The sequence below is a fragment of the Podarcis melisellensis genome (genome assembly GCF_964234715.1).
Source record: "Podarcis melisellensis genome assembly, chromosome: 11".
NCBI classification, from domain to species: Eukaryota; Metazoa; Chordata; class Lepidosauria; order Squamata; family Lacertidae; genus Podarcis; species Podarcis melisellensis.
This window is the reverse complement of record NC_138543.1, coordinates 4,150,184-4,175,098: the sequence shown is the minus strand read 5'-3', so window position 1 is coordinate 4,175,098 and position 24,915 is coordinate 4,150,184. Positions and strand designations below refer to the sequence as shown.

The window sequence follows — 24,915 nt, the reverse complement described above, 5'->3', positions numbered from 1 at the left end:
TCGGGTTACATACGCTTCAGGTTACATACGCTTCAGGTTACACACTCTGCTAACCCAGAAATAGTACTTCAGGTTAAGAACTTCGCTTCAGGATGGGAATAGAAATTGTGCTCCGGTGGCGCGAAGGCAGCGGAAGGCCCCATTAGCTAAAGTACTTAACCCGAGGTACCACTGTGTGTGATTTATGCATTCAGTGTATTATTGCTCTCATTGTATAATATGGTATTATGAACACAGAAATGAATGAAATCTGTTGGCCTCACAATTCAGTTACATTAAAATTATTTCTTTATTCAATTCATTTTCCCCCACCCTTTATCAAAAGATTCTAGGGCAGTGTACAACATGAGGAACACAAATTTGATAATTCTTTCTCTATATAATTTGTACTGTCTGTCTAAGCCACTAGCAGGTACAAGAGGCACATGGAATGAGCCTGAATTTGGAATTCATCCCTTGCAGAAATCCACCTGAATCTGACTGAGTCACCCAAGGAGGAGTATAGGAGAGGGAGGTGTTTCCATGACCTGGAGCGGAGGGCCTCTCCTTGCACCTTCTCTGGCCCCTAGGAAGACATTTTGTAGCAGATGATGGGAATAGGGGGGAAAGAAAGATAAATGGGGTAGCGTGGGAAGAGAGATTCTTTTGAAGGGAAGCTATGGATGGGAGAGACAGAGGGGAGACATTTCATCTCTTTTGTGGTTTGGAAGTGAGGAAGAACACACACTACAGTTCTGGGGAGGGAAACTGGGGCAGTGAGAGGGGGTGGGAAGCAATGCAAGCAGGGGGACACCATCTACATATGAAGATCAGCTGTTGGGGTGGGTGGGTGGGTGGGGGTGCGGGGTGTTATCATTATATTATTGTTAGTATTTTAGAAAGTTCATCTGCAACAGGGAATGTGTTAGGAATGTCAAGTTATAATGTGCTTCCGGGTCCATGAGAAAAATGAAGTTTATTTCAATTAAAATCATTTCTGGAAAGTTACCTGTGGTTTATTAAGTTCTATGGCTATATCCTGAAGATTCACATCTAGATCTAGTTTTGGTGCAGAAAAGTCAACATCAGATCGTGGATTCATACGGAGCTTGGCTTTAGCTGATATTGGACGGAATACTACAACAAAAAACAGATTTTTTTTAGAACAAGGCAGTCAAAAGGGAAGTGGATCCTGTAAACAACTTTATCATTTATGAGTAGATCTTCTCTTTTTTGACTATTGTGAGCAAAGAAAACAGGATTCCCTGCTACTCACCAGGTAGTAACGCTTGTCTTCGTGACCACTTCCCCAATCACAAGCAGTGTGCTTGCTAATGTAGTCTATATGAGTAGAACTATGCACAGAACAAAGGTTCTGTTGTGAAATGAGGGAACCTATGAATGAGCCAGCATCCCTGAGGCAACCTCCTCAGCTGTCAGTGTGGTATAGTAGATGGAATGTGGTGGTTCAACAGACCTCATCAACAAAACACAATATGGCTTTGAGACAGTCACTAGCTTTCATAACTTTCAGTCAAACTTATTGGTTTAAACTTTAATAAGGATAAAATAGGCAAGCTTATGTTGGCCAGAGAGCTCCCTTGAAGAAGTGCAGCACATTGATGGGAGTCTGAATTTTTTGCTGAACTACTGCAAATTACCCAGGAACTAAGAATAACCCCTGATTTACCTTCTGACCACATCTGGGCTATATACCTCACTATCTACTTAAAGAAATTACCATTTTTGTTATTACTGTTATTGTTATTATTGAGGAGGAGGATGTAAGAACAGGAAGCTCATAGTGGAGAAAGATTCCAACATAACAGTCCCTGACCTGCTGTTATTACAGATATTCTCCTAGCTGAGAGACTACTGGTTCTGCGAAACTTCAACATCCATGCGGAAGCAGCCGGCTCTGGGGCAGCTCAGGACTTCATGACTACCATGACAACCATGGGGCTGTCCCAACATGTCACCAGCCCAATGCACATGGCAGGCCACACTCTGGACCTTGTTTTCTTGGGCAGAAAGAGGGTGATTTGAAGCTGGGGGACATTGACATCAGTCCCTTGTCATGGTCAGATCACTTCCTGTTGAGATTTAGGATGTCAGCACCTTTTCCCCTCCAATGAGGCAAGGAATCTATTAGGAAGGTCCACCATCGGAGACTGATGGATCCAGTGGGATTCCAAACAGCTGGGGGGGCATTCCAACTGATATGACTGGCACCCCTGTCGAAGCCCTGGCCGACCTCTGGGACACCCGAATGACTCGGACTATTGACACGATTGCACCTGAGGATCCTCTCCCACTTTGTGGAACCTAATTGGGCCCATGGTACACTCCAGAGCTTAGGGCAAGAAAACAAGCTGGGAGACAGCTTGAACACAAGTGTAAGAAAGATCTGAATGAATGTAACCGAACACTGGTAAGGGCTCATTATCGAGCCTACCTAGTGGCAATGAAGGCAGCAAAAACTTTGCTGCCTCCATTGCATCCTCATTATGTCATCTGGCAGAGCTTTTCCAGGTTGTACAGGGCCTTTTACAGGAGGTGATAGAACCAAAGGAGGTGATAGAACCAATGGTAGCTCGCTGTGACTTGTTTGCAAAGCATTTTGAGGATAAAATCACTTGCATACACCAAGACCTTGACTCCGCTGTTATAGCAGATGAATCCCATGGGATGCCCAGAGCACAGTCTAGTTCTGTTGTGTTGAATGAGTTTCAGTTGGTAAGGCTCAAGGATGTGGACAAGGTGCTGGGATCAGTCAGGGCGACCAGTTGCACTCTAGACCTTTGCCCTTCTTGATAAAAACCAGCAGGGAGGGAACAGCTGGCTGGGCCAGGGAGGTGATCAATACCTCTTTACGAGACGGGGTGGTTCCTGCCTGTTTGAAGGAGGCGGTGGTAAAACCACTCCTTAAGAAACCTTCCCTGGATTCAGAAAACCTAACTAACTACCAGCCAGTTGCTAACCTCCCTTTCCTGAGCAAGGTTCCGGAGCAAATGGTCACAGACCAGATCCAGACGCTTTTGGAAGCTGATGTTCTGTATCCATTTCAACCAGGCTTTAGGCCCAGTTTTGGCACAGAAACATGTCCCTGTTAATTCTTCTCAACCTCTCAGCGGCTTTTGATACAATTTACCTTGGTATCCTTCTGGAGCGACTCTCCGAACTAGGGCTGGGTGATACCGCTTTGCGGTGGTTCCAGTCCTACTTGAATCGTCGTTCCCAGAGAGTGTTACTTGGGGAATGCTTTTCAGCCCTGTGGAACCTTCAATGTGGGGTTCAGCAGAGCTCAATCCTTTCCCCCATGTTGTTTAATGTCTACATGAAACCACTCAGTGTGATTATCCAGAGGTTTGGAGTACATTGCCAGCAGTATGCTGATGACACTTGGTTCTACAGTGGTACCTCTGGTTGCGAACAAGATCCGTTCCGGAGCCCCGTTCGCAACCTGATGGGAACGCAACCCACGTCTGCGTGTCGCCACATCTGCGCATGACGCCATTTTGAGTGTCTACGCATGCGCGAGCAGCGAAACCCAGAAGTAACCCTTTCTGGTACTTCCAGGTCGCCGCGGGACACAACCTGAAAACGTTCAACCTGAAGCAAACGCAACACGAGATATGACTGATATTACATCTGCAGGTGAGGCAATGGAAGCGCTGGACCAGTGCCTTGCCTTGATGAGAGCCAGCAAACTGAAGCTCAATCCAGATAAGACTGAGGCACTGTTACTGGGTGGTTCCCAAGACCAGATGGGTGGGAGTTCGCCTGCTCTTGATGGGGTTACACTTCATCTGAAGGAGTAGTTTCATAGCTTGGGAGTACTCCTAGATACTTGACTGTCGCTCCAGGCTCAGGTGGCCTCAGTGGCCCAGAGTGCCTTTCATCAGCTTTGGCTGGTAAGCCAGCTAAGCCCCTATCTGGACAGGGAAAGCCTAACCACTGTTGTCTATGCTCTAGTAACCTCAAGGTTAGATTACTACAATGTGTTACATGTAGGGCTGCCTCTGAAGATGGTTCGGAAACTTCAGCTAGTGCAGAATTCAACGGCTAGGTTGCTCATGGGAGCAAGAAGGTTTGAGCATATTACACCGATCCTGGTCCGACTGCACTAGTGCTGGTTTTGACCTGTAAAGCCTTAAACGGCTCAGGAGTGCAATACCTCAAGGACTGCCTCTTTCCATATGAACCTGCTGAGGCCCTTCTTCATGTGCCTCCTCCTTGAGAAGTCTGGAGGGTGACAACATGAGAACGGGCCTTCCTTACAATGGCTCCCCATCTGTGGAATGCTCTCCCTAGGAAAGTTTACCTGGCGCCTTCATTATACACCTTTAGGGACAAAAATGTTCCTTTTTAACCAGGCCTTTGGTTGATTTGATTGACATCCGATGCCCTTTTAAATTTTTCTTTTGGTGGGTGTTATTCAGTTGTTGTTTTTATTTTGATTTTATATATATTATGATTTTATATTTTGATTTTGTTCTGTGAACCGCCCTGAGACCTCTGGGTATAGGGCAGTATATAAATTAAATTAAATTAAATAAATAAATAAATAAATAAATAAACAAACACATTATCAGAAGGGCCAGAGCTAGAGAACTACACAATCATAGAAACCATATGTGGAATTACAGATATTATGAAGAACTTACCAAAGCTGTAGCCATCTGGAATCATGTTAGTGCCCGCAACTCCACTTTTTAAGTTATTCTTTTGTAGAGGAAAGGGGATATAGAAATAAAGTGTAAAAATGGAATATTAACATCCAAGAACAGAATGCTTCAAATCAAATTGTACTTTCCTGCTCAGCAGCTAAATAAAACTATTTTCAAGATACAAGGTCTGATTGTCTAATCAAAGTCTCTCATTCTCTCTCATATGTGTGTGTGTGTGTGTGTGTGTGTGTGTGTGTGTATATATGCTTTCGTAGATTTTCACGGGTACAGGAATGCAGGTTTTGGTGTCCTCGGGTGTCTTCCCGTGTAAAAGTTGGGGTGTCTAGGCGACGTTTCGACGAGGTCTCACTCGTCATCTTCAGGCTGGTGCTTTCGGCTTCTTGTTACTGGAACAGAGCAGGATCTCAGTGTTTGAGTTCCTATAAATACTGTTGAGGGGGTGTGGTGTATAGCCTCCAATGTTCTGGGCAGAGAGGAAGTTCCCAGGCTAGTGTGCCTTTTCTTCTTTTGTTCCTTAATTACTTGAGGGATATCTTGAGTGATTTCTTGGGTGATATCCTGAGTACCACTTAGGTGGGTCATTAGGTGTGGATTAGTTGCTAAAGTCTTTGTGTCTTGACCTCTTGAACTTTGTGAAGAGTTTTTCTGAGAAGATGGCTGTACTGCACTTAGTTGTGCTCTGGCTTGGCTTCGTGTATAGGGGCGAGCTGTGGTTTTGTGGCCTGTGTCAGCCAGATCTGTGTAGGGATTGCAGGGGGGTGCAGCATCCGGAGGTGCCACCATGGTTTGGCTACTGGATGGTGTCTGTAATTTATCTGTGGAGAGGGTCTGGGTTTGGGTCTGGTGTGGTTGATTGGTGATGGCGTTCTGTGTGCCTCTGGATCTGGTGTCAGTTTTTGTGGGGAGGGCTAATTTCCAGATGTCTGGCAAGCGGGATGTGTCGTCACGCTTGTTCATGTTGTGAGGGTGTTTCTCTATCTCGATGGCTTCCATGATTATTCTCTTGTGGTGATGTTCCATGTTAAAGAGCCTGATGGCTCCCTAGGACACACTATCTACCGGAAAAAAACACACACCAACCGCTACTTACATGCACAATCACACCACCACCCTGCACAAATAAACTCCGTAGCCAAGACTCTCATCTCCAGAACCAAACGCCTGGCTGACAAAGACCACTTGACAACTGAGTTACAGAATCTCTCAAATGTGTTAATTGCCAATGGATACCAGCAAAACAGGGTTACGAAGCTAATCCAAAAAGAAACACCCCCCAAAAACCAAGACACAGAAGAAAACAATGGCATGGCCCTCCTTCCTTATATCAAGGGCACTACAGATAAAATTAGCAAAATCCTCCATAAACACAATATCAAAACAGCCTTTTGCACCAACCAAAAAATAGCCAATATCCTCAGAAACCCCAAGGATAAAATCCAGTTGGAAAACCAAGGGGTCTATGAAATACCCTGCAAAGTCTGCCCAGCCACGTACATTGGACAAACAAACAGACGAATAAATGCACGTATCGCAGAACACAAGAATGCCGTCAAAAAAGAAGAAAAAACTTCCTCTCTTTTCCAACACATGAAAGAAACAGGACACGAAATTAATTTTGCAGATTCCAAATTGCTCTTTAACATGGAACATCACCACAAGAGAATAATCATGGAAGCCATCGAGATAGAGAAACACCCTCACAACATGAACAAGCGTGACGACACATCCCGCTTGCCAGACATCTGGAAATTAGCCCTCCCCACAAAAACTGACACCAGATCCAGAGGCACACAGAACGCCATCACCAATCAACCACACCAGACCCAAACCCAGACCCTCTCCACAGATAAATTACAGACACCATCCAGTAGCCAAACCATGGTGGCACCTCCGGATGCTGCACCCCCCTGCAATCCCTACACAGATCTGGCTGACACAGGCCACAAAACCACAGCTCGCCCCTATACACGAAGCCAAGCCAGAGCACAACTAAGTGCAGTACAGCCATCTTCTCAGAAAAACTCTTCACAAAGTTCAAGAGGTCAAGACACAAAGACTTTAGCAACTAATCCACACCTAATGACCCACCTAAGTGGTACTCAGGATATCACCCAAGAAATCACTCAAGATATCCCTCAAGTAATTAAGGAACAAAAGAAGAAAAGGCACACTAGCCTGGGAACTTCCTCTCTGCCCAGAACATTGGAGGCTATACACCACACCCCCTCAACAGTATTTATAGGAACTCAAACACTGAGATCCTGCTCTGTTCCAGTAACAAGAAGCCGAAAGCACCAGCCTGAAGATGACGAGTGAGACCTCGTCGAAACGTCGCCTAGACACCCCAACTTTTACACGGGAAGACACCCGAGGACACCAAAACCTGCATATATATATATATATATATATATCCCATTTCCAGAAAGATGATCTAGAAAGATACAGGAACTGGTCAGACTTGACTCTGTAACAAACCTTCAATTTAGCAGCATTTTGCTACAAGTATAAGATTCCCATGACATTCAGAGGCATAGAGGGATATACTATCTTAAAAAACTGTGAGGAAGAAAGAATTTCAGCAAGTCCAACCTCTCCCAACCCTACACAATGTACACCTGTCAAAACCCCACCCTCTCTAATAATTAAAGACACTGGGACTTTTTCCTATTTTGCATTTGGTCATTCTACATCATTTGAAGGTGAGAGATATTTAAGAATGATTTGATACTACCTTGGTTATGAACGACAGTACGTAAATGCCTTAAATAAATAAAATCACATGTATTTAGAAGTAATTCCTACGAAGTTCAGAAGGGCTTATTCCCAATTAAATTAGGACAGGACTGCAATGTTAATACAGTAGAAAGAACAATACATTTTGAGTCCAAAGACATCAAACCCAACATATTCAACAAAATGCAATCCCTACTGAGCAAACCTTATCTTGAAACAATTTATGGAATTAATATCATACTTTTTTCACTCACCAAAGATTCTTTAAAACCACCCTGATAAAACATTTCAGACTTCACATTCCAATATGCAAAAAAGTTGTCCAATCGAACGAGCTGAAATCAAAAATTTAAGCAGAATCAACGAAATTGTCACCTTCAGTACTTTTCCATGCAATACAAAGGATCCATATACCATATTTTTCCATTTATAAGACACCCCCATGTATAAGACACACCCTGTTTTGGGGAACTCCAAATTAAGAAAACACCCCTAAGCACTATCAATCCCAATTTTAAACCAAATTTTTTGGTTAAAAAAGCCTAGTCTTATACAGAGAAATATACAGTATATTAAACATATAAATGTTTGAGAGGAAGCTTCTGCACACATGCCACATTTTGGGGAATTAATGCCATTAATTAAAACATAAAGGCTTTTTAAACATGGTACCCTCAGGATTTGATCACAGACACATTTAATTAAAAACAAATCCTGTCGAAATCAATTAAAATAAGGATAAGGGTCAGAATACTATGACTGGTTTAAGGATCAGCGTTTTTCTTTTTCTCCCAGAATACCAACATATTGCAGTTTGGCCAGGTTCTATTAATATGCAAAAATAGCTCAAGTATTCAGCACAAATTAGTTACCAGATATACACTCTAGACATCAATCCACTGCAACAACTTTTCTTTATGAGCTACTATGGCAGTTTTACAAAATTCTCCATTATGCTCTGGCAGTTTTTAATGTATGTGGGGGAAGCTGGTACTGTCTGTGAATTTTGCCTGCTTTTTGTGTTCCTCTGCTTTTTAGAAATTGAATATTTCACTCCATAATGCTGTATCTCATATGGGATTCAGCTCTCATGGCTGTTTTGTACTATCATATTACATGGTCAGGTGGTGGTGTGTGAAGTGCAAGAGCCTTTCATCTCATCTTTCCAAGCACCAGCAATATTCCAAGCAGTATCTTTTCCCTAATCCTTCATATTCCAAGAGGGATCATTGGGACTGAGAGATCAGCACCAGGAGGAGAGAGAAATTCCTTCCAGAAGGGAAGGGCATACACAGTTCAAAACTGACACTCCCAGAACACTAGCTATACTTAGGCTAAAGTGAAAACTGCAGTCACTGTCCTCGTTAAATTAATAGTGACTTATATACATAGCCAAGAAATCTGTAGAAAATGCATTATTTATTTGAAAATTACCCCTAGCCCAATGGCTTAGCAGCAAATAAGTTTCATTGCTAGCACCTCCATTTTCCCTGCCTTGTGAAAAACAGAGCTCACTGAAATTACATGCTGATTTTAAACATTACATTACATGTACCTTGGAAGTAATGAGTTCTTATCCAATTTAAACAAGCTATTTCAGGCTTATAACATATTCACTATTCAACTTATTTCCTATCATTTGTTGTTTGGATGCCCAAATTGTATTAACTCCTACCACGTTATGACTGTAAATAGGAGCCATAAGAGCTCTGTAGGCATTAAAATCCCTCTCTTGAGTAGCATCATATGGCAGAGAGGGAAGACCAAGCTCCAGTTCTGTCACCCTGTGCAAGCTGCAGAGCAAACTTTTGAAATGGGGAGCCTGCTGTACTCATGAAGACTCCCTACATGATCTAGAGCCCTGATCTTCCAAGGTACAAAATCATGCAGGGACTGCCATGAGGCTTCCCATTTAAAAGAAATGTCCTCTAACTGGTAGCCCATTCATTCCCGCTCATTGTCACACCTGTGAGAGACTGTAATTCCTGAAGTCATACTTTTTAAAACTGGTGCAAGATAGCGGAAGAATGATCTAACCCTTCCAGAGTCATGTCACTGAAGCTGTATCATGTTAATAAATAATGATAATTTGGCAAAGTAATGTGTTATTTCATTTACTGTGATGCATCCATAACCTTTTTAATCATTGCAGATAAAGGGCCTGTAATTAAGAGAAAAGGAAAAGCCATGCTTCTTGTTTTACCATAATTCAGCACCAGATCTGTACACTTCAACCATAGAGAGGAAGCTTTGTGCATGAAATGACACTAACTAGAAGAGTCAACAGTATGAAAAGGAATGTGCAAATTCCAGATCAGGTAGAAATAATGACTAAAGGTGGTCTATAGACAGTTAAAAATGAGGTGGCCCAAAACATGTCAACATCAGAAAATTATCAAGACTAAGAAAAACTCCAGTCAAACATTGTGCCATTCACATACATCGTCAGACAGCAGTTTTACACAATCTACTCTGCACAATTTATCTTTCTCCTATATGTAGCTTACAGCTCATCTTTATGAAGGTGTTGATTTCAAGAGCCTCAAAGTTCTTGGCAGCTAGGATGATATTCTCTAAGAGATTGTCAATGGATTGGATTGTAGTTTCCTCTGAAAGTCAGTAGTTTTCTGCAAGTAACTTGGGAGGATTGGTGCCCTAAGGTCCATATAACGAGGCACCCCAACTGTAATAGTAGGTGTTATCATCAACATTGCTTAGTTAAATGATCACAGCAATTATTTGGCATACATTTAGGCCTTCTCACTGGCTCCTCCCAGAATCTGGCACTCCCTCTTTAGAGAAGTTAGACTGGTCTTCTTGTCCTTCCGCCAGGAGGTGAAGACATGTTCCAACCTGTTCCAACAGGTTTTTTTGGAACTGACTGCTTTGTAATGAAAGAGCTAGTCCTGTGCTGTTTTTATTTTAATTATTTGTATATTATATGTCTGGAAAGATAGAAACAGATAGCTATAGAGATAGATATATGTAGTTGTAACTCTATCAAAGTTTGATTGCTTTTATTTATTGTTTTTATCTGTAAGCTGCCTTGAGGTCTCTGCTAGGGAAAAAGGCAGAGTATAAATAAATTAACAACAACAATTTCTGTCCACCAACCATGTATCCACATGCCTGCAAACCTCAGGTTAACACTTCAAGAATCTGAAGAAATAGACTGTACTCCATGAAAGCTTATGCTGTAATAAATTTGCTAGTCTTCAAGGTGCCACAGGGCTTTTAATTATTTCTGCTACAACAGAAATTGTCTAATGGATGTAAAATGCCTATTCAAGCTAAAAAGGATGGCAACAAAACTGCATGCATACCCTCCTTTGTCTAGCTTCATGACAGACACACGACTGATCCAGGCAATTTTTTAAAAGTAACTGAACAGCTGGAAAGATTAAGTGTATTCAAAATACTTACTGCATAAATCACAAAACTTGATAATAGCAACATACCTGTGGTCTCCCTGACAACAGAAGATATGGCACTAAAGAATTTGACCAATGGTCTGCTGATTGCTAATGAGTGAACAAACCACTGTTTGTTTGGAAGAAGAAATCTGACAACTTGTCACTTATATAGACAAGTTAACCTCCACTGCTGGTCTGAAATTAGTGACACATCGGTGCAAAACAAATGCTACACAGCAAGATGCATCTGTTTTAAAAACGATTTGATATGGCTATGATGGCATCAGCTGTTCCATGTTGTTTAACTATTTCTTTATACAGTGGTACCTCTGGTTACGAACTTAATTGGTTCCAGAGGTCCATTCATAACTGGAAACCAGTCGTAACATGAGGTGCGCTTTTGCTAATGGTGCCTCCCGCTGCGTGCGCGCCACCAGAGCATAACTTCCGCTCGCATCCCGGGGCAAAGTCTGCGACAAGGAGACCTACTTCCGGGTTAGTGGAGTGTGTAACTTGAAGCATTCGCAAGGGGGGGGGTACGTAACATGAGGAACCATTGTACTACTTATACAAGATGCTTATTATATAAATCTTGTACCTTCTTATAATTGAGCATGTCTGTACACAACCCTTATTTCTGTTGTGCATTTGCATCAACAGGCTATTTATAGCATTTTTCCATCTTCAAAGGATGTGTCTTCTAGTACAGTCACAACTTTGTAGGCATCAATCAAATTTAGATGTCATGGGTCAGATTCAACTAATGTATCCCATCAGCAGAAGCAGAGCTTAAGGGTTTCCCCAGCACTATATATAGGGCTTCACTCCACTCCTGCTCCACTCAGAATTGGCTCTGGAAGCTTTAGGAGAACCCCCAGAACAGCACACAGGGGGAGGACAGGGATTATTCTGTTTGGCAAGCCAAATGATCACCTTAGCACAATGCTGAATTGCTCACCTTGCCTGGTAAGGACACTAAGATCAGCAAATGGAACCCAATTAGTTTTACCGTGGCCTAATGATTATCAGCTTGCAATGGTGGGGAAGAAAGCTTTTTCTACTGTTGGCACTAGTTTTATAGAACCAATTTTATAGAAGCGAGTGAAATATAGTTCGTATAGAACCTGATGAAATACAAGAGGCCCCGATCTGTATTGGCATTGTACTTTAGAAGATGCACCTATTTACACAGCCATTCCCTTAAACCAGGAGACTCTGGTTGGGAGTTAACTGCTGTACTGTTTAAAAGGGATTGTTTCATTGCATATTTTAATTAATTATGTTTATCTTTCAATGTTTTGAGACAGGGAATTTCATTAATGCAAGCAGTTTCTGGGTTCTGGGGGCAATACTGTGCCTAAGATTTCAGATTAAAACTGTCACTGATGGAAGGAAAGGAGGACCTTTTTCCACCTCCCCACTTCCAGCCACTCTTTGAAGATTGGAGAAGGGACCCTCATAAGAATATTGGGGGAGCTGTCAGGGGAAGTATGGCTTTGTTTTTTGCAGTCTTCAGATGAGGACTAGACCATGTGAAAAATGAACACAAGATTTTAATAATAATAATAATAATAATAATAATAATAATAATAAATTTTATTTATATCCCGCCCTCCCCAGCCAAAGCCAGGCTCAGGGCGGCTAACAAAAATAAAACAGTACAAAAGTACAGTACAAACAACACTCTAAAATCATTCATTATAAAATTGATTCAAATCAGGCCACTGGCAACCATTGTGCCAGAGCTCCACGAAGATTGCCGAGGGAGGGAGTCAGGCTGTGCCCTGGCCAAAGGCCTGGTGGAACAGCTCTGTCTTGCAGGCCCTGCGGAAAGATGTCAAGTCCCGCAGGGCCCTAGTCTCTAGTGACAGAGCGTTCCACCAGATCGGAGCCACAGCCGAAAAAGCCCTGGCTCTAGTTGAGGCCAGCCTAACTTCTCTGTGGCCTGGGACCTTCAAGATGTTTTTATTTGAAGACCGTAAGTTTCTCTGTGGGGCATACCAGGAGAGGCGGTCCTGTAGGTACGAGGGTCCTAGGCCGTATAGGGCTTTAAAGGTTAAAACCAGCACCTTAAACCTGATCCTGTACTCCACCGGGAGCCAGTGCAGCTGGTATAGCAGCGGGTGAATGTGGTCTCGCAGCGAAGACCCCGTAAGGAGTCTCGCTGCAGCATTCTGCACCCGCTGGAGTTTCTGGGTCAGTCTCAAGGGCAGCCCCACGTAGAGTGAGTTACAATAATCCAGTCTGGAGGTGACCGTCGCATGGATCACAGTGGCTAGGTCAGGGCGAGAGAGGTAAGGAGCCAACTGCTTAGCTTGGCGGAGATGAAAAAATGCTGCCTTTGTTATAGCTGCAATCTGCGCCTCCATGGAAAGGGAGGTGTCGAAGATTACACCCAAACTCTTAACGGATGGTGCTGGCACTAATTGCACCCCCGCAAGAGATGGGAGTTGCCCCCCCCCCGATCCCATATCGTCCCGTCCCAGCCACAGGACCTCTGTCTTCGAAGGATTTAGCTTCAACCGGCTCCCACGTAACCATCCAGCCACAGCTTCCAAACATCTGGTCAGTGTGTCTGGGGCCGAGTCAGGATGGCCATCCATCAACAGATAGAGTTGGGTGTCATCAGCATACTGATGGCAACCCAGCCCAAAACTCCGGACAAGCTGGGCGAGGGGGCGCATAAAGATGTTGAAAAGAATCGGGGAGAGTATCGTACCCTGAGGTACTCCACACACCAAGGAGTGGCGCGATGACAATTCCCCCCCAAGCGCCACCCTCTGTCCCCGACCAGAGAGAAATGAGCGCAGCCATTGAAGGACTGTGCCCTGAATCCCCACGTCGGCAAGGCGGTGGTCCAGGAGTTCGTGATCAACCATGTCGAAAGCTGCTGACAGATCTAGAAGAATCAGCAGCCCCGACCCGCCTCGATCCAGCTGTCTACGAAGATCATCTGTTAGGGCAACCAGAGCCGTCTCAGTCCCATGACCCGCGCGGAAGCCGGACTGGAATGGATCCAGAGCCGATGTTTCATCCAGAAACCTACCAAGCTGTTCGGCAACCGCTCTCTCAATCACCTTACCCAGGAACGGAAGATTCGAAACCGGGCGGTAATTGGATAGATCTAAAGGATCTAATGATGTTTTCTTTAAGAGCGGGCGCACCACTGCCTCCTTCAGTTCCACAGGGAATGTCCCCGTGCCAAGGGACAAATTGATGATATCCCCCAGGAGGGCCCGCACCTCGTCTGGACACGCTCTAATCAGCCAAGACGGGCACGGGTCGAGAGGACAGGTGGTGGGCTTTCCAGCTCGGAGGAGTCTGTCCACATCGGCTGGGGATATCCGGTCGAAGTGGTCCAATACTGGACCCGAGGACAGTCGAGGGGCCTCCAGTTCCTTTATTGTATCCAAATTTTAGCTGCAGTTCACTCATTTTCAGCTTTGTATTCTTGTTATAAAAAAGCACGCCTAGACACTCCATTGTGGTGTCCATAACCAGTGCTATTTTTTCTTTAAAAATGTTTAGGGGTACTCTGATTTTCCTACTCCTATTGAAATACTGCCCCTCAATGAGGCCAAACTTAGATTTACAAAATGCTTAGGGGGTATGCGTACCCCTGCGTACCCCCCAGAAAAAAGCACTGCCCATAACCTAGGTTTAAGGTGCCATTTAGCTCCTAGCTTTCATATCTCAGCTTCTAACACTGTGTGGTGGGATTGTTTTTATACTTTTAAACTACATAGAAGCTCAGTTTGGCATTCAGCTGTAAATAAAGTAACAAACAAACAAACAACAACAACCTTGCAACAACTGAACTTTCCAGATACTTGCCTGTATCTGTACGGCAGTATCTTAATCTGGATATAACCAAGGCATGCAAAAGATATGCCTTCGACATCTAGAATAGGTTAAACACTTATTCCTTGATGGGCCATTCACTGAATCAACAAAACCTCCATCTCGTATGGAGTATGTCTCAGCTTGTTTACCCACAATCAGTCCGTCATTGACCTCTAACATAAATTACATTAAAAACCCTTCTAAAATATTTTGAAGTGGCCACAAAACCAGCCAGTCTGGTTGTACCTTAACTCCTTCCAAAATTTAATGGTTTTAAGAAGTCATATGTAAAACATCTAACCTACAGGAAGCACTTTATGCTTGATTTTTTGGTAATTTACAATTATGTGAGGGGGAAAACGGCTGTTAAATTTAAGCAGGGGTAAATAAAAATGGATTAAGCCAAAGCAGTTGATATCAGGGCAGAGTGTTGAGATCATACCCAATGAGTGAATGGATTCCGACCAATGCAAATAAACTTTATGCTTGCCTTTTGGCAATTTAAAATTACCAGTATGCAATACAACAGACAGGATAAGAAAAACTAAACAATAGCTACTGAAAATTTGAAATGCGAGTAACAGAAGTGTTTATAGTTGCAGGTAGGTAGCTGTGTTGGTCTGCTGTAGTCGAAACAAAATATAAAAAATCCTTCCAGTAGCACCTTAGAGACCAACTAAGTTTGTTATTGGTATGAGCTTTCATGTGCATGCATACTTCTTCAGATACATTCAGAAGTGTTTATGGAAAGCTTGTATTGCAACAAAATGTGATTTGCCACACAGCAACTGATTTGCATTTAGAAAGGTTGTCAATATGCAACTGCAATATGCAATATGCTATTTATATTACATTCTGAACACACATTTATACAGGAAGCCTTCCAAGCTAAGACTTACCTTATAAAACAATTTAGTAGATGCATCCTGTATACATGGATTCCAGTTTTGATCTGAAGTCTAGAAGACAAACAGGAAGTTATTATGAAAGAAGCACTACAAAATTATCTCTTGAATTCTACTTTTAGTATAAACACATTTTTAAAAATTACATGGCTAATACTGTACAAAGATCAACTGAGCTTGAAAAATTTCCCTACAATAAAGCACAATATTAAATTTTTGAGAAAATGTACTTCCCCCTCCCTGGCCACCTAACAGGCTAGTAGGCTTATCAGTTGCATCACATCACACTGAACTTTGTGATGTGAACACTGCTGTGATGCATAGCTGTCAACTTTTCCCTTTACTTGCGAGGAATCCTATTCGGAATAAGGGAATTTCCCTTAAAAACGCGGAAACGTTGACAGCTATGTGCATTGCAGAGGGTTGGATTAGATGAACTCTGTGGTTCCTTCCAACTCTACAATTCTATGATTCTATGAACAGAGTCTGGTCCAGTTCTTGATGAAGTGTTCCGCTCTCCCCTCCTGCACTACCAAAGATGAGTTTGCAAAGCTTCCACTTTTGATAAGCCACAGCTTATCATGTCACCCAAGCTGACAAACTGTGATAAGCATTCATTATGGATAGATAAAAACAAGTCATCTTCAAAAACCATGGTTTTAAATTGGCTTATTTTAGACTAACCATAGTTAATGCGAATTACACTTCATCAGTCGGTGAGACAGCAAGCTATGGTTAACTGAAAGTGGAAGCAAAACCTTCCAAACTTGTCCTCCTGATTGTATGGAGGGGGGCATGAGAGTCAAAAAGAAAGCAATGCTCATGCACATCTTGTTAAACCATTGTTGGGTGCAGAGGTGGGAAACCTTAGGCCAGGGACTGAATGTGGCCCTCCAGTCTCCTTTAGCTCACCCTTGGGACTCTCTCCATGCTACAGCCTTACTGGGACTGCTTTGCACCTTCCATGAATGTTTTTGTAAGGTAGGAATTTGTCCTCAATCTCCTGCCCGGCTATCATATAGAGACAACTATGTAACTGTGCATGGGACAAGTCTAGTGTACAAAGGTAAAATTTACATTAGCTGCTTCACCCTCTTCTGCCTCTTGCCCCATCTATTTTAGCAGAATGTGGCCAGCAGGTGTCTCAGTCTCCATTTGGCTACTGCTATCTGTGAAATAGGGACGCAGGTGGCGCTGTGGGTAAAACCTCAGTGCCTAGGACTTGCCGATCATATGGTCAGCGGTTCGAATCCCCACGGCGGGGTGAGCTCCCATCTTTCGGTCCCAGTTCCTGCCCACCTAGCAGTTCGAAAGCACCCCTAAGTGCATGTAGATAAATAGGTACCGCTTTATAGCGGGAAGGTAAACGGCGTTTCCGTGTGCTGCGCTGGTGCTGGCTCGCCAGAGCAGCTTCGTCATGCTGGCCACATGACCCGGAAGTGTCTCCGGACAGCGCTGGCCCCTGGCCTCTTAAGTGAGATGGGCGCACAACCCTAGAGTCGGACACGACTGGCCCGTACGGGCAGGGGTACCTTTACCTTTACTTTTATCTGTGAAATCCCTGGTGAGTAACACCACAGTTCTTACACTCCCTAGACAAGCCCACTCCATTATGATATCTTTTCAAAAAAGCATTGTATGATTGCCCCAAAGCTATAAAAATGTATTTCCTAAGGGGAACTACCAAAACCCAAAATATTTATGGTTTTACCATTTGTTATAACATTTGTTATTACATTCCATTTTCTGAAGAATTTAAATTGCAAATTTAATCATTATTGCATGTTCAAAAAAATCTACCTTTGAGTGTAGAACATGATTAAAAAAATAAAAATAGGGTTATGCAGCAGTAGTTGAAAGTTATGTACCTGTAAACTAAGATTTTGAAGGGAGACACCAAATGACAATGGAATATCTTTATTTGTAATCTGAAAATAAACAAAAAAGGTTATTCACCAAAACAGACACGATTTGCAACTTGGATAAAATAACGTTAAGATTTGTGACTATTTATCTAATAAAACAAAACAGATTTCCAAGGGCACAAGGCAAAGATGCCCACTATCACCTCTATTGTTTGTTTTAGTACTGAAGTACTAGCAGGAAGAATAAGAGCAAATGCAAATATAAAACATGTGAGAGTAGAATGTCAAACATAAATTGAAGGCATTTGCAGATGATGTAGTTCTTACATTAGAGGAACCAGGGAGTAGTATACCCAAAGTGACTGAAGAAATAAATAATTTTGATAAAGTAGCAGGATGTAAGATAAATAAATTGAAAACTAAGATGTTAGTTAAAAACATGGATGTGTAGGCAAAAAAGGATTTAGAATCATTGAGTGGGTGGAAAATGAATAAAAAGGTGAAGTATTTAGGATTATGGCTAACAACTAAAACCCCCAATATATTTAAAGATAATTATGTTAAAATATGGAAAGAGGTTTTTTAAGACCTGGAAATATAGGGGAGAATGAAATTATCTATGTTGGGAAGGATTTCAGCCACAAAAATGAACATTTTACCTAATATATTGTTTTTATTTCAAACCGCTCCAATAATTAACAATACAGACTGCTTTAAAGAATGGCAGAAGGATATTTCTAGATTTATCTGGCAAGGGAAGAAACCCAGAATAAAATATAAAATATGAATAGATGCTTCACATTGCCATATTTTCATTTATATTATGAAGCAGCATGTTTGTGTTGGTTAAAAGAGCGGATAATGTTGGAAAACACTCATTTATTGGATCTGGAAGGTTATGGTATAAATTTTGGGTGGAATGCATGCTTGCGATATGGTAAAGGTAAATTCATTTTTTAAAAAGAATGTCATTAGGAAAAATATACAGAGAGTTTGGGAGGAGTATAAAAACCTGCTAGAGAGAAAAACACCCTTATGGCTATCTCCAATTGACGAAATCTCACAAAAAAACCTTAACCTGGGAAGGAGATGGACAACATATAAGGAACTTTGGGGCTTTATGGAGCAAGAAGTCAAATTGAAGAAGTTTGAAGATGTTGGTACCCAGGTGACAGACTGGTTACAATAACATCAATTAAATGAAACGCTCAAAGCTGGTAAAAAATGTGGTTTCATTGATCAGAATTCACGTTTTGCGAAGTATCTGATAGAAAACAGTGATAAATTAATATCTAAGATGTATAAATTACTCTTGGAATGGGAAACAAAGGATGAAATGGTAAAATCAGCAATGATCTGTTGGGTGAGAGATGTGGGTCACAGCCAGTAAATTAAAAGGGAAATTACATGAAAATGACCTGTAGATGGTACCTGACACCAAGTAAATTAGCAAAAAAAATTCAGAGCCAAATAAATGTTGGAAATGTAAAGATAAAGAAGGAATGAGACCACCACTGCAAGAATGTTAAGCTTTCATTGACTACAGGATGCTACATTGGCTGGAAAAGACAAACATGGAGTCCTTGGGACATTTGTCCTTGCAAATGAAGATCCGAGATTGTGGTCTGGTTTTTCATCCAGCTATCCTTACAATCCCTTTTGCAAAAAAAGATTCCTAAAATGTGTGTTTTGGGCCTGATCCACTTGCCACATACAGCAAGGCTGTTGTTTATAGTTCATTTTCCAGTTCCATCCACAAACTGGCTCATAATATGATGACAGGGCCTTATCTATTTTGATTTGGGAACAGTGCCTAGCAAAAATAATAGATTAATAGAGCAGCTTCATGCTTTTTCTCCTCCAAATATCCCAAAGCATAAAAAATTAACATACTGTTTTGACCTCTCCCGGAGAGTTCCAAACTGCAATCATGCACAGTCACATGCAGAAAGCTAACAGTCATTCCCTGCAGCAGTGCAATGTTCAGTTTCTTTGTAGGCTTGCAAGTTTGATAACAAATTATCTGTAACCACATCTTGAATTATTTATAGATATTGCATACACAAATACTTACATCATCCTCATAGCGAATATGGATGTTAGAAATTTTCAACTGAAGATTTTTGATGACCTGAGTAATTAGTTTTTCTATGAAAGTGTCTTGCTTCTCTTCTGGTTTATCTAAATTGAAGTACAACTAATGAATACCTAGTATGATTAAGCATAAGGAGTGGCATCCAGTGTTAGTGATACTAAGAGTACCCATTGAAATCAATACACATTGGTCTATTTTGAGTATGGCTAACATTGGATATTCTCTACAGAGACTTAACCAATGTTGACTGATTAGCAAAGTGATGTACTTAAATTCCATATATTTTAACCAGAGACCTAATAGGAGTAATATTAGGACATTAAATTGCAGATGTGATTTGGGCTCTTCTTGTTGTTGTTCTGTTGGGTGCCTCCTTATGTTTTAAGGCAGGAATAAATAATTCCGTGCCTGTCATATACAGCAACAACAACACCCCGCCCTTCTGCAACTCCTCTCAAGGGAGTTATAGACCAAAATGTTTGAAGGTGTAACATTGGTTACCTTTGTTCTACCACTTCCAATTATACAGGGTGAGTCTTTTAAAAGAGGCCCCGTGGAACATGTGTACTCTGTATCCACGGGGGCCTCTTTTAAAGGACTCACCCTGTAGAAACACACTGCTGAATAGCTCACCCAGTGAAAAGCAATTGCAATTCACAGTAATGACTATGCACATGTTAAAACTGCATAAGAAAGCAAATGTAGTAGAGCTGGATCTAGAATATTTAGGTTGCTGCCCTTTTAGGAATAAAAAGCATACTTTCCCCACTACCTCCCACATTTGAGCCAGAGTGGTCATAGCATGACAAAGGTGCCAGATAGTGTCTATACTACTGAACTGTTTAAGAGCATCCAGGTACTCAACCTCTACCTTCTCAGCATGGCATACCACAAAACCTACATAGAATTTGATGAATGCAGAAGGAGAAATATGCCCATCAAACTGACAGGTTCCATGGGTTATCCCATGTCAAGTGATCCAAGGACTTTCACCTTACCATTTTACATTACTTTCATTTTCACTTTCATAAAAGTAGTATAAGAGAAGGTCCCAGATCTCTGTTTTTAATTTTTTATCTCATCCCATTTTGAGTTATGAGAGTTGGAATTTTTTTCAAAATGACAATTTTGGCCTTGCCGGACTACACAAAAACCTTAAACGCTCAGCCCAGAACTGAGATATTTCCAAACTACCGTATTTTTCGCACCATAGGACGCAGTTTTTCCGTCTTAAAAACTAAGGGGGAAAGTCTGTGCGTCCTATGGAGCGAATGCAGGGGGGGAGGCAAGCAGGAAAAGCCTTGCGCAATCTCTCCAGTCGTGGGAGGCTGTGCAAGGCTAAAGAGGAAGCCCGGGCAGCGAGCGTGATCCATCCCGTTGCTCTTTGGGGCTGGGGGGGGGAATAATATTTTTTTCCTTGATTTCTACTTCTAAAAACTAGGTGCGTCCTGTGGTCCGGTGCGTCCAATAGAGTGAAAAATACGGTAAATATACCAATCTCTTCAGAACTTCATGGGCTTTAATATGACATGGCACATGAAGAACTTACTTTAAATTTCATATTAATTTACATAATTTAAAATTTTAGAAGGTGATTTAAAAAATCAATATGATTAAAAATCTCCCCAAAAATGTATTTATTATTTTATATTTCTATGAGCTTCTTGCAAAATTTCATCTTGGGATCTCAATGGGATCACATTAAGTGATATATCTACACAGACACACACACACACACAGTGGTACCTCCGGCTGCGGACAGGATCTGTTCCGGAGCTCTGGTCGGATCCCAAGGTTTCCGCAACCGGACAGACATGCGTGTGGCACGGTAGAGTGCTTCTGCACATGCGCGCGAGGCAAAACACTTCCAGGTTTGCTGCTTTCGCAACCCAAAGTTTACGTTACCCGAGGGTAACGTAAGTCAAGGTGCTACTGTATTTTACATTGTTGTTTAGGATAAATAGGTCTTCCTGGAATAAAATGTAACAGAATAAACAAGACTCCACACCATATTATCAGTTACTTCAGGCATATCTTTAAAAAGATATTCAATTAAAAGGTATCTGGAAAGCTAATCTGACTAGTCCGGCAAGGCCAAAATTGTCATTTTTTAAAAAATTTAAAACTCTCATAACACAAAAACAGGATGAGATAAAATATTGAACTTTTTTTAGATTTAAACTTAGTTCCAATTGTTCAACAAGTGTACACAATTTTAAGAAAATTCGACAAAATGAGGTAAAGAAAATCATCAAAAATTGGGCCATTTGATATTGAAGGACCCCATGTTAGTATTACAAATAACTATTTGAGATCTTATTGTTACCTAAATAATTCACAAAATGGGAAACCAATCTACCATAATTCATAATGGGTTGTGCCTCTTAGAAGATTTAGCAAAGTGTAGCCAAACCATGGCACACTTATCTTTAGCAACAGCATGCACCACAATTAAAAAAATAATGTTGGTTAACCAAAGACTCAGAATATGACTCTTCTAAAATAAATCACAGTTGAGTAATAAATAACCACAACATAAAATCAACTATTCACAAAACATCAGCTTCAACTTTCAATTTTACCAGAGAGTCTTTTTTTAAAAAAAAAATCCCTCATCCCTCTGCACTTTCACTGAAAAGTAAATCTTATCACTCTCAGAGCACAATATTATACATCTCTGTTGAGAAGTGTGTCCCATCAATGGGACTTTCTTCCAGGTGAGTGGGTACAGAATTGCAGCTTTAGATGTTTGGCAGCTTCCACTCCCACAAATAAAAATTGGTATTTTCTTTTTCCTTACTTATGTCAGCGATCTTTTGCTTTGCATCTTCTATTCTTTGAAGTTCTCTCTGCTTTGCTTCTAGTTGTTGCTTTAGTTCTTTTTCTGCATCATATTTAATACCTGACAAAATGGATGAATTAATACAGTACTTCACATTTTTAAGATCACAATAAAGCCAAGTTGTGATGAAACAGGCAAATAATTTATTAAACAAATCAAAGCTATAAGATTTAAGACATTTTCACACATTAGTGCTGAATCCAGTTTAATAGAATTTCTCAATCACAAAGTAATTTCAAAATTTCTATATTGTCCTATCCTGTGTTTGTGCTTTAGGGTCCACACTCTTAAGGGGAAACCTACCAAAAGCCACTGCATTCCTTTTCTTTCGAAAACAAAACATTCCATTTAATTTTTAATGAGGATTGTGACTTTGGAAAAGCTACTTAAAAGTCATTCCTGTGTCTGCATGCAATGGTAAAACAGGTTTGGGGAACCTGTGGCCCTCCATACGTTGTTGTACCACAACCTCCTTCATTCCTTATCATTGGCCATGCTAGCTGGGGCTGATTTTAGAGTCCAACCATGGCTCAATTTGCATATCATACTAAGGGCTTAGCCTGAACATGCTGGGTCCTAAGGAGATTGCAGCTGCTTTGCTCTTCACCACACTTTTGAAGTAAAGCAGTTAAGATTAAACGTAACATGTTGCCTCATGATTAAGGCCTTTCTTGCTTAACCACAAGCTTTAGCCAAGGTTACTAAGCCATGGCTAAAGAGGAAAGATGCCCCTCCCTGCCAGCTACTCCTAGCTGCAAACCTATCCTAATGCTCTTAGCACACAGACACTGGCAGCTCCTATAATCAATGACCATCCCAGAGTGGATGGAAGAACCACTCCATAGAGCTGGACAGGGGTGGAACCTGCTCTTTAACGAACCATATAGCTAGGCATCGTAAGATAGCATTAGTAATGGACCCTAGACACTTGACAACACTGAACATTACCAGCAAAATTGTTGGCTGGTAACTTGGGAAGGCTGGCAGCATTTTCAACTCACTGGGGAATATTTGTTTTGTCAAAACGTGGTAATATCTGATATACAGATCATACTAAAACTATTGCATGAATAAAAACAAAAAGAAATCCAATCAAATAAACATGATTTTATCTTACAGAGTTACATAAAGAAACAAATCTACTTACTGGCTGTAGGCACAATAAGTAAGAAAACTTCATCTAAAACAGCTTCAACTGGTTGAGTATAAAGATTTTTCCATGGAATTTGCAAATTCAGTTGACCTATGAATACAAAGGAACATATACTCTTACTGCAAATATTTGTATTATGTTTAATCATATGTAATTATTTTTATAAACAAAATTAACCCTGTTTCTGGTCACTTGTTAAGCCAATACAACATCTCCAAATGCATATTTAAACCAAGGAATATAACATCCTACTATTACAATGCTTTACACAATCAGGGCCTCACTACACATTAACACTAACAACATAACTTGAAGTTGACTCTTTAAAAAAAGAAAACAGCAAGGGCTGAGTGTTAACAGTCGCCTTAAGGCAGCTGTGGAAAACCTCTGATTCACAGACCAAACCTGGCTCACCAAGCTTCCCCAATTGGCTCGCAGAGTCATTTTGGTCAAGTCACACCCACCTGCCCTACACCTGTCATCATATAAGGGGTGTAGGGATACAGTACTAAAACAAAACGGGGAAATCACTTAGTAGGGCCCTGCTGTCTGTGAAGTGCTTTGATGCCCCTGACTACAGAAAAATCATCTGAGATCATTGATGATGTCATTTGACTGACAAGTGGGTGGCCCTACCCACATGTCAATTTGGATCTGCAAGACAGGTCATTATAATGAACTGACTAGTGGAGAGAAAAAGATTCCCTATCCTTGCCTTAAGGAATCCTAAGGGTCAAGTCGTACAACCCAGATCTCATCTGTCATGTCACTAGCATGTCACACAGATGGTTCACATCACCCACTATTTTTATTCATCCTGTTTCACTCAGTAGACAGGATGGTGCTTCTGAATGCAAAGAAGTTGTGCAAATAAATGTTTGTCCTGTCTAATGAAGTTCCTGCAGGTTGCATCATTCCTTCCTTCACACTTCTATCGACACAAAGTCTTCCCACTGCAGACACAAAGTCTGAATCACCATTTCATAGTCAGAAGTCTAAAAAGATTAATATTCATGTTCTAATTAGGTTTGTAAAAGATAAAAAGCCACAGTCTAAAGCTGCTTTAATCATACTGGAAACCAAACAGCTCTGATTTTTTTAAAAGCGAACATTATCTGATAGGATTCTCCAATAATAATAATAATAATAATAATAATAATAATAATAATAATAATATTTATACCCCACCCATCTGACTGGGTTTGCCCAGCCACTCTGGGCAGCTTCCACATGTACTGCAAGTTGCCAAAAAAGGCCAAATTATTCTGGAAGTAAGAAAATAGCTATTTTAAAATGAAATGTGCACTTTCTCATGTTTATGTGTATCTATATAAATAAATGAATAAATAAATAAATAAATATACACACACACACACACACACACACACACTTTTAG

General features: G+C 41.2%; 1 protein-coding gene across 4 annotated transcripts in view; it reads right to left on the bottom strand.

Moving 5' to 3' along the window:
• Window positions 1–24,915, bottom strand: part of VPS13A (vacuolar protein sorting 13 homolog A) — a 155,035-nt gene that overhangs the window by 121,518 nt on the left and 8,602 nt on the right. For all 4 annotated transcript variants that reach the window (XM_081930334.1, XM_081930333.1, XM_081930331.1 and 1 more), the window contains exons 4-11: window positions 23,514–23,609; window positions 22,325–22,426; window positions 19,504–19,610; window positions 17,433–17,492; window positions 15,559–15,618; window positions 7,658–7,738; window positions 4,647–4,704; window positions 989–1,116 (exon numbers count right to left, since the gene is read on the bottom strand). In XM_081930334.1, the coding sequence (XP_081786460.1) occupies window positions 989–1,116; window positions 4,647–4,704; window positions 7,658–7,738; window positions 15,559–15,618; window positions 17,433–17,492; window positions 19,504–19,610; window positions 22,325–22,426; window positions 23,514–23,609 (692 nt within the window). The remainder of the gene's footprint in view (window positions 1–988; window positions 1,117–4,646; window positions 4,705–7,657; window positions 7,739–15,558; window positions 15,619–17,432; window positions 17,493–19,503; window positions 19,611–22,324; window positions 22,427–23,513; window positions 23,610–24,915) is intronic.